Source organism: Pagrus pagrus (assembly GCF_965226575.1).
Source record: "Pagrus pagrus genome assembly, chromosome: 6".
In the NCBI taxonomy this organism is placed as follows: domain Eukaryota; kingdom Metazoa; phylum Chordata; class Actinopteri; order Spariformes; family Sparidae; genus Pagrus; species Pagrus pagrus.
Window position 1 is genome coordinate 28,360,020 of NC_140190.1, and position 14,775 is coordinate 28,374,794.

General features: G+C 38.2%; 1 protein-coding gene across 1 annotated transcript; it reads right to left on the minus strand.

Moving 5' to 3' along the window:
• Window positions 1-33: 33 nt before the first annotated feature.
• LOC311258855 (retinal Mueller cells isomerohydrolase-like) lies at window positions 34-12,777 on the minus strand. The gene is made up of 14 exons (XM_084355489.1): window positions 12,679-12,777; window positions 11,183-11,265; window positions 10,721-10,871; window positions 8,874-8,981; window positions 7,568-7,709; window positions 6,720-6,867; window positions 6,058-6,139; window positions 5,756-5,888; window positions 5,145-5,287; window positions 4,938-5,067; window positions 4,730-4,844; window positions 3,004-3,098; window positions 2,778-2,889; window positions 34-2,376 (listed from the first exon to the last, which is right to left on the minus strand). The coding sequence occupies exons 1-14, from the start codon at window positions 12,687-12,689 to the stop codon at window positions 2,231-2,233; spliced, it is 1,599 nt and encodes a 532-aa protein (XP_084211615.1). The 5' UTR covers window positions 12,690-12,777; the 3' UTR covers window positions 34-2,230.
• Between the last annotated feature and the right edge of the window lie 1,998 nt (window positions 12,778-14,775).

Consider the following 14,775-nt stretch of genomic DNA (forward strand, 5'->3'; position numbering starts at 1 on the left):
TTTAAATTCTTCACAATAAAAGTCCCCCATTAATTAGTTATTCAAAAGTTTTTATTAGGAAGCAGCAAAATCAGGAAATCTCGGGTCTTCATGAGCAGTTATAACCATGAGAACAAATAGGTAAATTTGTAATGTTAGTGTGTTTTTATCTAAAAAAAATAATAGCTACCTCCGTCCACACTCATCTGTTTTCTATCTAATTATAAAAAAGGCTTTTGTAATACTACCACATAACACTGTATGATGCTGCCTTTACGAACATATGATGGACTTGATGTAGTGTTCTTCTAGTTCTAAAAAACTTAAGGGTCTCTGACATTAAGACTTGCACTCACAGGAATGTAATTACTTTAGGAATACAAACCTTAGTTGGCTTAATGAAACCTGACACTCCAGAGAGAGTTCTGGTTAATCATGAAAAAGTGCCTCATTATCAGGGTTTGACATCGTGCCTCAGGTACATAAAGGTTTCTATGCCTTGACCAGCACCCAGGGCTACAATTCAAGATGAAGAAGAAGAGAAAGATTGTCATTAATACACTGCTGGAAGATTTATTTTGACGGCAAATTACAGGTGCTGGAGTAAAGTGTCTTCTCATTGGGGTATGACCTCCTGCAGCCCAGTGGTGTGTTTCAGCCTTCGAGCTTGAATGAGTACATTTTTTTTGAACGTCAGTGGAGCTTTACCATGTAGCAGAATATTTTTTTAAATTACCGTAGTTGTTGTCATCAAAAAATAAATTTCAACTCATGATTTTCTGTAATTATAAATGTAAATGAACCATTGTAATGTATTGTTTTGTATAAAAGAATAGAAAAAAATGTAAATAAAAATTTTCAATTGCAAAACTAACGTGTTGTTTTAATTGCTTTGTGGATGATTTTGCAAATATGCTGGCGATGTTTTAATTCTGATTTTTTTTTTTTAATCACAGCATTAATTACATGGAATAATGGTTATACTAATAAAAAGTAAAGTGCTGTTTGGTTGAAGCTAGCATCCTATTGTTAAAGGTGCACTGTGTATTTTTGAGGAAGAAATTTTAAATGAATTGATTCTTTTTTATGCCTATTAAACAAATGAAACAAACAAACTCTGTTTTCATGACTGAATAAACAAACTGACCTTAAAGGACAATACAATTTCATACTGTTTTACTTTGTTATATGTGGCGGACCCTGCCACCTTTCTAGCTTCAAACAGTGTTCTGCGGACCTTATTTTCTTCTGAGAACAGCTTGTTTATTCAGTTAATTCAGTAAAAAGATAAATATTTCTGAGTTTGTATTATTACCTCATTAATATTGTAAATATTCAAATTCTAACTTTAAATGTAATCTCCAAAACTACACAGCGCCCCTTTAAATTAATTACATGGAATAATGGAAATTGTATGACAGCTAAAGAGTAAGATAGCATGTTAAATAATATTAATCAAATAAACCTGGTGAGAAAAATAATGCTTATAGGTTTAAACTTAAAGCTGCAGTAATTGTTTTTTTTGCCACTAGTGGGCAGCAGTCAAACAGAAGTCACCGCTCTTCTTGTTCCCCTGTCAGAAACCAACAGTCAGGAGATGGAAGATTACGATTTTCTCTCTAAAAGCAGCTCATGGGAGCGTTGATATGTCGCGTTTGTTTTGCAGTAATGTCAACTGTAACACTGTAACAAGTAATAATCACAAAATGTCAAATGATCACTATTATTTAACTGATTTATTTGTATAAAAGAATAAAAAATAGCTGTTTTATTGTGGATTAAACCTAGTAAATACCTTTGAAAATAAAATGTCTGTTGCAAAAATATTGTTATTATTTTATTGTCGCTCTTTGCGTAACTAGGATGATTTCACAAATGTGCAGGTGCTATTTTGATAATGAAACCAAACATTTTCACTGCAGTGAATGTTTTAACAAAAGTGGAATAAACTGTATGAGGTAAACTCATGCAACAGGTCATTTATCTGTCAACATCTACAGCTACAAGATACTGTCAATTCTGCTTTGAGTCCAACTGAAATGAACCATTTTAGTCACACCGTGCATCTATTTAACAATACATTTAAACAAAACAAAAAAATTCTTTGCATTTGTTATATGAAAATCCAGTCATGTGTTCTGCCTGTAAAACAATGTCACGTCTCTTTCCTACTACTAAAAGACTACGACACTATTTGGAGACTAAGTGTAGTCAGCTTGCAGGAGAGTGAGCATGTTGTATTTTCTGAGGGTCATGGTTTATAGGTTCCGTGTAGTGTCACAGGGATGATGGTGTCGACCTCTGCCCGGGCCAGCTCCGTCAGTTTCATGGCATCCAGCACCAGCAGGAAGCCTGGTCTCTCTGCACCCGGCTTCACCACGATACTCAGCAGCACACCTGCAACAGCCACACAGACGGGGTCAGTATGACATGATGAGGATGAGGCAGTGTGGAGGAAGTACTCAGATCCTGAAGTAAAAGTACTCATATCAATATCACTCATATCAATATCAGTCCTGCATTTTTTTTACAAGAATTACTTTAATATATTTAAAATAAAATAAAAATCCTTTCTGGTTGTTTTTAATGTCTTAAAACAAGTCCCCATCGACTTCAGTTATTTAGGAGAATGCTGCAACTGCTCCCTTAAAGATAGTTCTTGGTAAATGAACTAAAATCTACTGTAATTCTTATGTTTCTTGAGACGTAAACTTGTCCGCTGTGACAGCTGCCTCAGGCTCAGCTTGGGGGGGGGGGTATTGCTCTATATTTCACATGTAATTATGTGTGTGTCCTACCATCGTCCTCCGCTGTAGCTCCAGGTGTTGGGACAAACAGAGGCTCTGATGGGTAACACTCTTCCTCCTGCCACACCCAGGTCTGTTTGGTCTGTACGTTCAGCTTGACAATCTACAGCAAGTCAACAAGAAAGCAGTCAGTCAGACAGTCCTCATTATTATAAACATCCGTGTCACAAAAAACTTTCTGGATTTCTTTCGTCTGGGGAGATAAAAGTGCTCATACCTTGTCAGGGATGAAGTGGTTGAGTCCGAGGCCGTAGGCAAAGGAATACTTCTTTCCACTACACAGAGAGTAGTTAATCTGTGGAAACTCAAAGGCTGAGAGAGAGAGAAAGATATTAAACAAAGAGACGCCTATCCTTACTTAAGTATTATATACCGCTACTCTACAACATTTTGGAGGCAAATATTGTACTTTTTATTTGACAACTTTAGTTACAAATTAAAAAAATATGATCAATGAATAAATTATGATGTGAAATTATGTATGTATTATAGTCTTTAAATAACAAATAGGCATTGTCATTGTTAAACACACCTCCAAGCAGCATATTTAGCAAGAAGAAAATAAAAACGAACAATCAAATAAATGAGAACAACAGTAAAGAAAGCCTTATAATAGAGATAAAGCTGAAAAAAAAAATTTACTTTAAGGGGGTTAAATCAATACATAACTCAAGTAATTAAGAAAGCGTCCAGGCACTTCTTTTCAAGAAAAAAATAAACAGACAATATATAACTTCTGTCACTAGGGGGCTCTACTACGGAAGCCCTAAATGGCCATGCATTCATACATTTTAATTCCTCCGTTTTCCCGTGATAACAAGTTAATTTCATTTGTTTTCTCGAGATCTCGAGTTATTATCTCGAAATAACAACTGCCGTTTACCCGAGATAACGATATAATTAATTTGAGATCTTGAGAAAACAAAACGATAGTGTAGTATATTACATCATTGCAGGAAACATCATTCAGTGTAGCAATGTCAGAGGAGCAGGAGCATATCGATCACCGCATCACATATCTTTTCAATCAAGGCCTGACACAGGCTGAAATAGCATTATGCCTTGCTATTACAGATAATATACACATTAGTGTGCGTAATCTAAAAAGACGGTTAGCAAGGGTTCAGCTATATCGGCGGTGCAATCTAAGTGAGCCTGATGTTGTTGTTAACTACATAGCTGACCAGCTACGAGGTCACGGGCGTCTCCATATTCTCAGGCCTATCATATCACAGTCATTATCTCGAGATCTCGAATTAATTATATTGTTATCTCGGGAAAACAAAGTTTCGTTATCTCGAGATCTCGAATTAGTTATATCGTTATCTCGGGAAAACAAAGTTTCGTTATCTCGAGATCTCAAGAAAATTATCCCTTTATCTCAGGAAAACGGCAGCTGTTATTTCGAGATAATAACTCGAGATCTCGAGAAAACAAATGAAATTAACTCGTTATCATGGGAAAATGGAGGAAATAAAATGTATGAATGCATGGCCCTTTAAGGCTTCCATAGCTATCAAAACAGAACAGAAGACGTTTGCTGAGCGTTGTGTGGTCAGGGCCGGGCAGAGCAGCGGGGGTGGAGTGCAGAGCCAGACCTTCTCCAAGAATAAACACCTGGAGTCATATTAAATTCTGCTTCATTCCAGAGCCGTTTTAGGGCAGGAGGAGAGCTCAGAGATTAATTTTAAACGTTCAGGATTCAGACATATCGTATCTTTAAATGTAACATTAAAGTGAGATGTACATTTTACATTTTAGCTGATATTGTTCATATTGTATTGTTACGCTATGAATAATTTTGCATGACATTAAAGTGGCCATTATAACATAAAATATGCAAAAGACAATACAATTTGTGCACTTTCTGCACATAGATTGGTGTAATTTGAGACCTTTATGAGATAACATGCTGTCATTTTGGATGTGTGTGTGTGTGTTACCCTGTCTTGGTGCGGAAAAGAGGACTTCAGGTTCCAGCCAAATGGTGCCGTCAGTGTGAAGAACAGCGGTTGCTGTAGTGTAGGACAGAGACACCAGGTTCTTTCCCTGCTCCTCCTGGAAACACACACAAGCACAGTCATGGATAAATACACAAGCTCTTCACACAGGAGTGTTAGAAAAGTGGTGTTTGTGTGCATTTGGACTCACCCTGTGTATATCCAGCGGCAGGACGTATCGTCTGACCTCGGGCTGAGGAGCTCTCATCGCTGCTTTCTTCAATTCCTCCCACTCCTCCCTCATGTTGGCGAGGTACAGGTAGTTATACACAAAGTCATGCCTGCAGAGAAAGAGAGAGCGATGTCAGGATGAAGCAACTATGCTGATCATACGACACAAACGCATGGTCACACTCACCCTTTCCAGGTGCAGAGGTCTACAACGATGAAGCCCTGATCCTCATAGGTGTTGATGTGGTGAAAGACGTTGAAAGCTGACGTTCTGAACTTGTGGCTGCTCAGATAATCTCCCGAGTCCTTAGTGGCCAAGTGGAACCATGTCTATGACACACACACACACAGACTAGTATGAACAGAAATGTACAGGCACTCATATCAGTCAAACACAAACATCTAAATGAGGGGGACAGACAGGCCATGTTGTGTTGTGTCTCTTTGTGGCTGTTTAATGTCTCTTTGTAGTCATGTTGTGTCTGTCTGTATTTGTTTTGTCTCTTTGTGTTCATTATGTCTCTTTGTGGTCATTTTGTATCTGTCTATATTTGTTTTGTCTCATTGTGGTTATTTTTCGTGTCCCCTTTTGGTTGTTTTGCATCTCTGTGTGGTTGTGTTTGATTGATTTTCCAATAAGAAATGTTATCCAGAGGTTCATGTCCAGAGGCCGTGGTGTCTGTAATCCATCTATGATACTAACAAGTCATCTACCTACCACCCTCTGACTCTGTAAGGGGGATCAGAGGATGGGCCTGTGCAACCCCTTGTCACCACCCGGCCCCACCCCTGGCCTACCCCCATAGTCTCATTGGATTCAAAGCAGTCCATGTATGTGGCTCCTCTGATGCTCCAAACCGACAGGAACTTCAGCAGATTGATCTTCACCGGCTGCTCCACAAACACAAAATAATCATCTGTCATACCGAAACTGCAGACAGACAAGCAGAGAGACAAACAGACACAGATACATTAGCAGCTTTTTGCAAACAGTGAGATTTGGAAAACATCATCAAACAAGTTCAGATGCAAAGCATATTTTCTGCTGAATTCATTTCACTCTGTATTCATTGTGAGAAATTGAAGAACTAACTGGGTACCTGTGGACGTAGGAGGGTTTTAACCTCTCACTGCTGGGGAATTGAACTACAACCTGCGATTTCTCGAGGGGATCTGACTTGTCTGGAAACACACAGAGACAGCATGGGAGTGGAAGCATAAACGTTAAAACAGAGAGTGCAGTGTGATATTAGTGGTGTCTTATTATCCGTGTCGCATCAATGCAAAACCGTTTCTTTCTGTCTGTCTGATATTTTTGTCTCTTTTTGTCTTTGTGTTGGTCTATTCACCTATTAATTGATTGTTTTTCTTTTTATTGTCTTTCTATTGTTCTGTCTTTTTTCTCTATTTTATCTTGTTATCTCTATTTTTGTCTCTCATTTTACTTAAAATATCCATGTTTCTTTCTTTTTTCGTCTTTTCTTCTTCCTTTGGTTTCCTCCAAAACTCTCCCTCGACTCCTTTTTTTCAAACTTGTGTCATTTATCTTTTTATCCTCGATACATCTTTCACACTAACTCAAGGTGTACTTTTGAATAGGCGAAGACTGTATTAAAGTCCAAGAAAATGTGAGTGTGTCCAAGCCTAATCTTTGTTAAAATAAACTTCCCAAATTCCAGCAGAAAAACAACACTCTCAACATTCATCACTTATAATAAACAAATCTGTGAAAGTTCTGAAATAAATTTAGAACAACACTAACCTTTCTGAGCAGGTGGGATCTTGACGACATTATAAGCCAGACTCATGTTTTTGCCAAAGCAGTTGCCGATGTTATAGACTGTACCATCTGTGTCGGTGTGGGGGTGGGCAGTCACCCCATTCACTGAGAGGTACTTACACAGGTCCACCTGATATAAAGATATGCATAGAACACTGAGAATTAAGAAGAAAAAACATGCATCTATCGTGAAAGTGTAGAAAACTTCTATAAGAACACATTATTTTTAATTATATAGGCAATTACAAGAAAAACCTGAATACATAATTCCTGCAAATCAAACCATGGTGGAGATGATAGGAACCCAGACTGAACATACTTCCTGTTGTCACAAAGAAAAAAACAGCAAGTAACCAGACTCCCTTAAAAAAACGCTCAATTTTGAGACTTGTTGCATTAGGAGTAACTTTATAAACTTTGTGAAATGCTGTCTACATAAACATATTCTGAACTATTTGGACCTGCTTATTAATTTGGCATACGTTATACATAAAGATATTTCTTTCTTTGTATAAAAAAAGTATCCATTTGTTCAGTGATGTACGTGTTTATTTGCATATGGAGTGGGGAAGTGAGGTCTGATCACAAGAAGTCACTTGAGACGTATGTGGAGACACATTTAATGCCAGGTGTGAACTGACGGCTTAAAGCTGTCCGCTTGTGATCGGATCACTCAGGCCGGATGTTAACACCAAGTGTGAACAGCATCATTCTGAAGTTAAAATGTGACACGTAACGTCTTAAAAGTAACCCTAACAAAAAAACAGCATAAAGATACTATCATTATCACATCCAAAGAGTTGGCCTGATGTAAACCAGTCAGCTCTCACCTTCTTCAAAGTCTCCAGTGAATCAGGATCAACCTTAGTGATGTAATTGGTCTCTGTGACAGCATAGAAGTCTTCGCCGATTGGATAGATGTTCACTATGCAGTTATCAGTCACCTCAACCCCTCTGAAGTAGGTAAAGAATCTACACAGAAACAAGGAAAACTGACAGTCAGTTTATATCCAACCCGTCTTTTATATGGTTTGATATGAGTAATAATAATATTACAGTTATATTAATGCTGTGGGGCAGTGGATGCTGTCATAGGTAACATCATCATTAAACAGACACACATTGGGATTAACTCAACCTTTCTATTTCAGTGCAGTGAAGTTTAGGGCTGCAACAGTTATTTTCATTGTTGATTAATCTGCCAGTTGCTTTATTGATTAATTGATATATTTTTGGTCATTAAAACATTAGAAAAGAAATTCACATCATAAATGACCAGGGTTCAAGCTGAGATTTTAGTAGCTTTTAGCTTCGGACATATTCAGTTTAATATCTCAAAAAACTAAGACAACAAGAAGAAAAGTTGATTTTTGAGTCTCATTCCCAACTCAGGAGGAAAAAAATCAACTTTTCTTATAAATCAGACCTCTAAATGATTCCTCATCTATCAAAACAGTAGCTGATTAATCTTCTGGATCAACTAGTTGATTCATTGACCCTGGATTTAAGGTTCTCTGTCTGTAAATGTGGAGGAAAACTGCTAATATGCTTGTTGCCAAAAATATACATATATACATATACTGTTCCTGTGCTACCATGATCTGTGCCTCTCTGCTGTCTTTCAGTCCAGCTTTTCCCAGTCGCTGGTAGGATTTCTCGATATTCACCGTTGTCACATGGGGCCATCTTCCTGATGGACTCGTTTGGCCAGCTTGTGGTTTGAGTAAATCCTGTTTATTCTCCTGGCTTCTACTTCTCTAGCTTATCTCTTCAGGCGGGTAGCCGGTAGTTTTCAGGTATGGACAACTTCTAAGTGTAACCTTGATTTTTTGCCTTTTCCCCCCGATAGGACTTTTATTGTGAAAGGTGGGGGTTGTGAGGTTGTTTATTTCCACATTAATGCACGAAAACCAAAATATGAACACAACAATTTGTGTTTTTTGAGCCTGGACAAGAAATACTTCCAACAAATAACTCCAGGGCTTCCAGTCTGCACGTTACACTGATCATGATTAAATACATGTGTTTCCCAAAATGTCAACAACTATATTACTTTAACACACGACTTAATATCTGACCAATCAAACCTCAGCTGTGAACTTCAATGATGCTGAATAAGTCGGTGTTTGGAGTTACCTGGAGAAGATGTTTTTGCAGGGGTCTGGGTAGGCTGCTGTTCCAAACTCAGTGATGACCACTCTGTTCTCTGTCATGGCACGAACATATGCATCCGTCCTGATAAACCTGAGCATAGAGATTATTATATATTAACAGTAATCAAACTGTCAATGTTCTTTTGAATTCCATAAGACACATTACTATTTCTGCCCCATAGACAAAACTTCTTTTGAAAAGGAGCTGGATGAAGGATTCTTGTGGTTTGCAGCTGCTGTGTCTGTGTCTGGGTTGTTTTTCTCTCCTCTCTTGCAGCATTCCAGCTTAACAGAACTGCATCCCTCTCTGCACTAACAAATATCAGATGTCATAAAAAAAGGTCTGCAGCAGGATTTGGATCTGCATCAAAAGTGATAATAAAAGTGCCAAACGACGGGATACGTGTGCCAGTTTCGTTTTTCATGCTCAAAAATGCACTTCATGGCAATGTTAAGCTATTCCTTAAAAATTCCGGGATCCACGCCCAGATCCAGATCAAGAAAAACACAGGAGAACATAAGAAAGGACTTTTTAAAAAAAAACAAAAGTAGTGATTCACGGAAACAGGCAAAAGAAAAAAGAGATACAACATCAAACAAACAGATAAGACAACATGCTGCAGGGATGTTCTCTTTTTTGTAGGCCAGCCTGGAAGGTTGCATTGTTTTGGTTCCCAGGACAAAAAGCCAAGGGGGGATATAAGCCCTGCAGGCGATTTTTGAACATCACTTTTATGATTTTTAAAGTGTAAATGATTGTAAATGAAGTAAAAAACGTTGGACTGTAAACTAACTACACTGCAGTCGCATTCCTTCAGTGTCACCACCAATAAACGTACACTATACTAGACACTCTTCACCACAAACTGATCAATTTACAAGTTGGAAAGTTTGAGTTAAAATATGTAGATACAGGCTAGATGAGATGAGTTTCCAGGCTGGGCGTGTTGACGTTTAATGTCCCAGTCAACCTCTGTAGTCTCATTTAGCCACTCGTTAGCTACCGCCTCTTTAAAGACACGTAAATGCTTTTCAGTTCCAACGTGGGGTATTTACTGACGTATGTTATGAAGAAGAACAAACTAGGAAATCTCTTAAAGGAACAGTTCGGACACCGCAGGAAAGTCAGATCAAGTTCTGTCTCCTAAACAACTGAAGTAGATGGGGACTTCTTTAAAGAAGTTAGAAACAACAACAACAAAAACACAGAAAATGGTTCCATACAGCTCGTCCGCCATAAGTCTCCGGAAGCCCTGAGATCCCAAAATGATGTGAAAAGATGTTATTTACACCCTCGGCTCGCAGGTGAGCTCGTGCATCCACTTCAGGGGAGGTGCACGCTAACACTTTTGGCTTAGCAGCTACAGATTTCAGCTTAAAACAGGGTGTAAATAACATCTTTTTTTACATCAGTTTGGTATCTCGGGGCTTCCTGAAACTTATGGCTGATGAGCTGTATGGAACCATTTTATGTTTTATTTTTGTAGTTTTATGAATGTTTTAAAACAAGTCCCTGTTTACTTCAGTTGTTTAGCAGAATGCTGCAACGCTGTTTCGCTGTGAAACTCCAGAAATGTTTTGTGGACTACAAAACTTTACTTAACAGTATGGGGGGAGGAGACAATGACTGATTTTGTATTTTTGGGTGAACTTATCCTTTATCTTATTTCAGGCATCCAACCAATAGCCCATTGACTTCGAGAGGAGGGAACGTGCAAAAATAACTTATTTCCAGGTTTCATGAGTCATTCCTGCAGCACTGTATGCCCATCATGAAAGTGTGTTTTACCATGTTTTAAGAAGTTGTATTGTAATGACTAGTATTCTTACTTCCTGTAGTAGGTCACCTGACTGTCCTTCAGGTCAAACTTGTGCAAGATAGCCTGCCCATCAAACAGGTGGTGGAAAGGCTCAGCTCCCACCTCGAAAAGACCTGGACCCATCCTGAGAAGACTGCCGCCCAGCCATGACGGTATAACACCTGCAAGCACACACACAGAAAAATAAAAAAGGTCTCAGTTTTTCTAAAAAGATGTTGGTAATATTATCACAGCTACTATGTCCAAGAAGTTGTTACTACAACAGCTGTTACAGTCAACTACTCCTTTAAGAAAACCTATGTGGAGGTTATCCTGCAAAATAGCTTAAAAGGCATCCCCACAGCCTGGTGATGTAAAGTAGATACTGTGGAATGGCCATGTTAGTGTAAGTAGAGACTTGTCAGCTTTGAAATAAAAGCAAGATGCCAAAAAACAACCAAAACACACTTGAATAGCCTTCTCTTTTTCCTACCAGTTATCTGAGCAGGTATCGGTTCGTTCAGCTCCTCCACCGTCTCAAACATCTTCCTGTAGCCTCCAGCAGGATGCTCCACACTGGAGAGGAAAATTAAAACTAAATTTAAAGGTGCACTATGTAGTTTTGGGGAGGACATTTTAATCAGAAGAGAAAGATCTTCATTGACTGATTTGTTTCTGCCTCAACAAACTAAATAAACAAACTCTTTGTTTTCATGACTGAATAAACAAACTGACCTTAAAGGACAACACAGTGCCATACTGTTTTACTCTGTTTATATCTGGCGGACCCTGCCACCTTTCTAGCTTCAAACAGTGTTCTGGGACCTTTAATTTCCTCTGAGAACAGCTCGCATGAGTTTGAATGTCTTCTCCAAAACTACACAGTGCCCCCTATAGGAACATTTCTATAACATGATCAAGTCAGACAGATGGTTCTATAAACCTGTTTTTCTTTTGCGCTGTATGAAAACTTTAAATCAGGACTTTGTCTAAAAACATTTATACATTTCAAATGTACAGGGACTAATTACTTAACTGAGATAACAAGTTAATTCTTGACCGTGGAGTTGACAAAACAACATTACCCTAAAGTCCATTTCGCAGCTGTTTTGGAGCTTTTGATTACATCACAAGATTTTCCTGAACAGATGGAGTTTGCTCAGTTTTTTATGGAATTAAAGTTATGAAAGGGGCACAATGTAGTTTTGGGGAAGGAATTCAAACTGAGAATTTTAATATTTACAATATCAATGAGTAATAACACAAACTCAGAAATATTTATGTTTTCCATAACTGAATAAACAAGCTGTTCTCAGAGGAAAATAAGGTCCCAGAGCACTGTTTGAAGCTAGAAAGGTGGCAGGGTCCGCCACATATAAACAAAGTGAAACAATGTAAACTGCGTTGTCCTTCAAGATCAGTTTGTTTATTCAGTCATGAAAACAAAGACAGTTTATTTAGTTTGTTTTGTGGAATGAAAATCAATCTATGATAATTTTTCTCTTCTGATTAAAAAATCTTTCCAAAAACTACATAGTGCACCTTTAACTACCCGTCAATGCAAATGCCAATCTAAATAATAATCAGTTATGGGACTTTTGAGGAGTGCAAAGGCTGCAACGTTTCCTCAGAGTATAGATATAATCTTTTCAAGGTGTTATAGGATATTTCACAGCTGCAGTAATCACATTTGTCTTTAATCTCATGTTGAAAATCAGTGTCTCGCTCAGTTTTTCTCCCATTTACAATAAAAAATCTAGTGGAAAACTCTCCTGCACTGAAACTCTACATCGCTGACTCACCACCAAATCTTTTTCTCTCACAAGAAAAACAACAAACCTCACTGAGAGGCGTCCACAAGCTGCTTTCTCTTCAGTCATTACTGAGAAACCAATACATTTGAACCTTAAAAGTTTTTTTTTTTAGAAATAAGTTCTGTCTTAACACTTTTAAACCTCAAACGTGCAGAGAAAAGAAAACTTTACTCACCAGCTGACCATGCTGCTGTATGTTCTGCACACACTCACACACCAGCAGCCTATGAAAGGATTGTCAGACTTGCATTTAAACCACAGACTTCCTGTGGCGAAAGATGGAAACTGGGCCCCCTCTTCCCTCCTCTCTTTACCTCTCATCCACCCCCTTCTTTCATTTTCTCCTCCCCTTTTCCGTCCTTCCTTGCTTCCCCCAGTCCTTCCTCCTTTCCTCGGCATCTCCCTCACCTCCTTTTTCTCTCCTCCTGCTTTTCGTTCATGCCTTTCACTGCCCTGCTCCCCCCTTTCTGTCTTCTCCTAAACAAGCCAGCTTTGTCTCCTCTCCTTTCAGCCGTCTGGCCCTCGGCTCCACGCAGAATGTTCTCCAGGCCCTAAAACAAGGTCTTTGTCGACCACTCTCTCACCTACCGATGATGTGGGTCAACCTAATAAAATTCGCTTTTAAAGGCAGTGTGGTGGGATTTGTTGTTTGTACATGGACATGCGTGTAGAAAGAACCCTGTCTAATTAGTTCCAGACAGCCTCGAGAAACACTCAGAGACTATTTTAATAGGCTGGGTCTGGAGGGGGAGGAAGAGCCACAGAGAAAAAAAAGAGTGAATGATTAGCCATTTTGTCCTTTTGATAAATGAAGCTGAGAAGAAGAATTAAAATAAACAGTTGCATTAGTGAGGGTCTAAAGGAGCAGTAGTCTGTAATCTATTGTAGAGTGCAGGTTGGTGCCTGCCTGGAAGTAAATAAACAACAAAGAAAGGGAAACATAATGATTTCTGCAACAACCATCCAATACATTTCCATTAACTTTTGTATTTATATTTATGGTTCCCAGAGGATGATTCCTAAATCGACTGACTCATCTGAAGTCACCAAGTGGTTCTGAGTGAAAAAAATCAACTATTTGGTTGTTTTCCTTTAAATCTGGTACAGATGTTCATGTTTCCAGCTGGATTAAATGTTCTAACTTTGACCACTAAACTCCACTGGGTAACTCCACAATTTGACACATTAAAGTGTGTTTACAGGTCTTGAGGAGTACTGCCTATGTGGAAAAGTAGTAAAAAGCCTATTGTAGCTCCAGAGGATCAAAATCGATCCAGCAGAACCAGAGATATCACCTTTCTTATTCCACACATTCCTCTTCCTTTTCAAAACCTGGAGCCTGCATTACCCAAGATGCAGCTTAGCCACTGAGCTATGGAGCCAGAGCAGTGACATCTACTGCCGGCATCAAAAATAACAACCGACAAAGTAAACATTGGCATTGAAACATTTGTGTTTGAAAGTTGTATCTATTTTAGGCACTGAAAAAATGATTTTGATAATTAATCTGATTTTGATGTTTTTCAACGACAACCTTCTGATTTTTCCTTCACACCTGTCTTTTTTCAGTGACAGAATTTTTACGATAATTGTCATTGAAAACACATCAAAATCCAAAAAATATAAAAATAAAATGACATTTTTTAAATGTCTGTTTTATTTTTCAATGTCATTTTCTTCAGTGTGAAATATTTGTTTCAGTGACGATACAACTTTTTCAAATACAAATGTTTGAAGGCCAACATGTCCTTTGTTAGTTGAGGTTTAGTTTTCGATGACAAATTTAATTTTCGATGCCATAGCTCACAGTCACTATGCCGTTCTACACTGGATGTTTATTCGGAAAAAGTGTGTGTTATGATGAATTAACAAGGCTATTAAGCTCATCTTAGTTTGGTAAAAGAGAGAAACTTGAATTCACAAGGTGTACGGTTGTGGCCTATTCGTTTTGTTTAGCCAGGAAAAAAGGTGTAAAGATGTTCGCTTTCTTTACATTTTGTGAGTTTATTTTGTTTGCTTATTAGACTTAGTAGTGAACTTGCCACTCGCATACATCTCACAGCTAAAACTACAGGGATATACCATCAGACTAGCATGCTAACCTCAGGAGATAACTCTGCGACACACTACAAAGACGTCTTTGACATGTCAACACTGTTGTTTCTTCACACTCTGTTGATAATGTCAGTTCATTTTTTTTTAATTAAGTAAACATAACACCCATTTAAACAGCAACATTGTCATTTTGGGTGTTAAGCATTATTATTTCTCT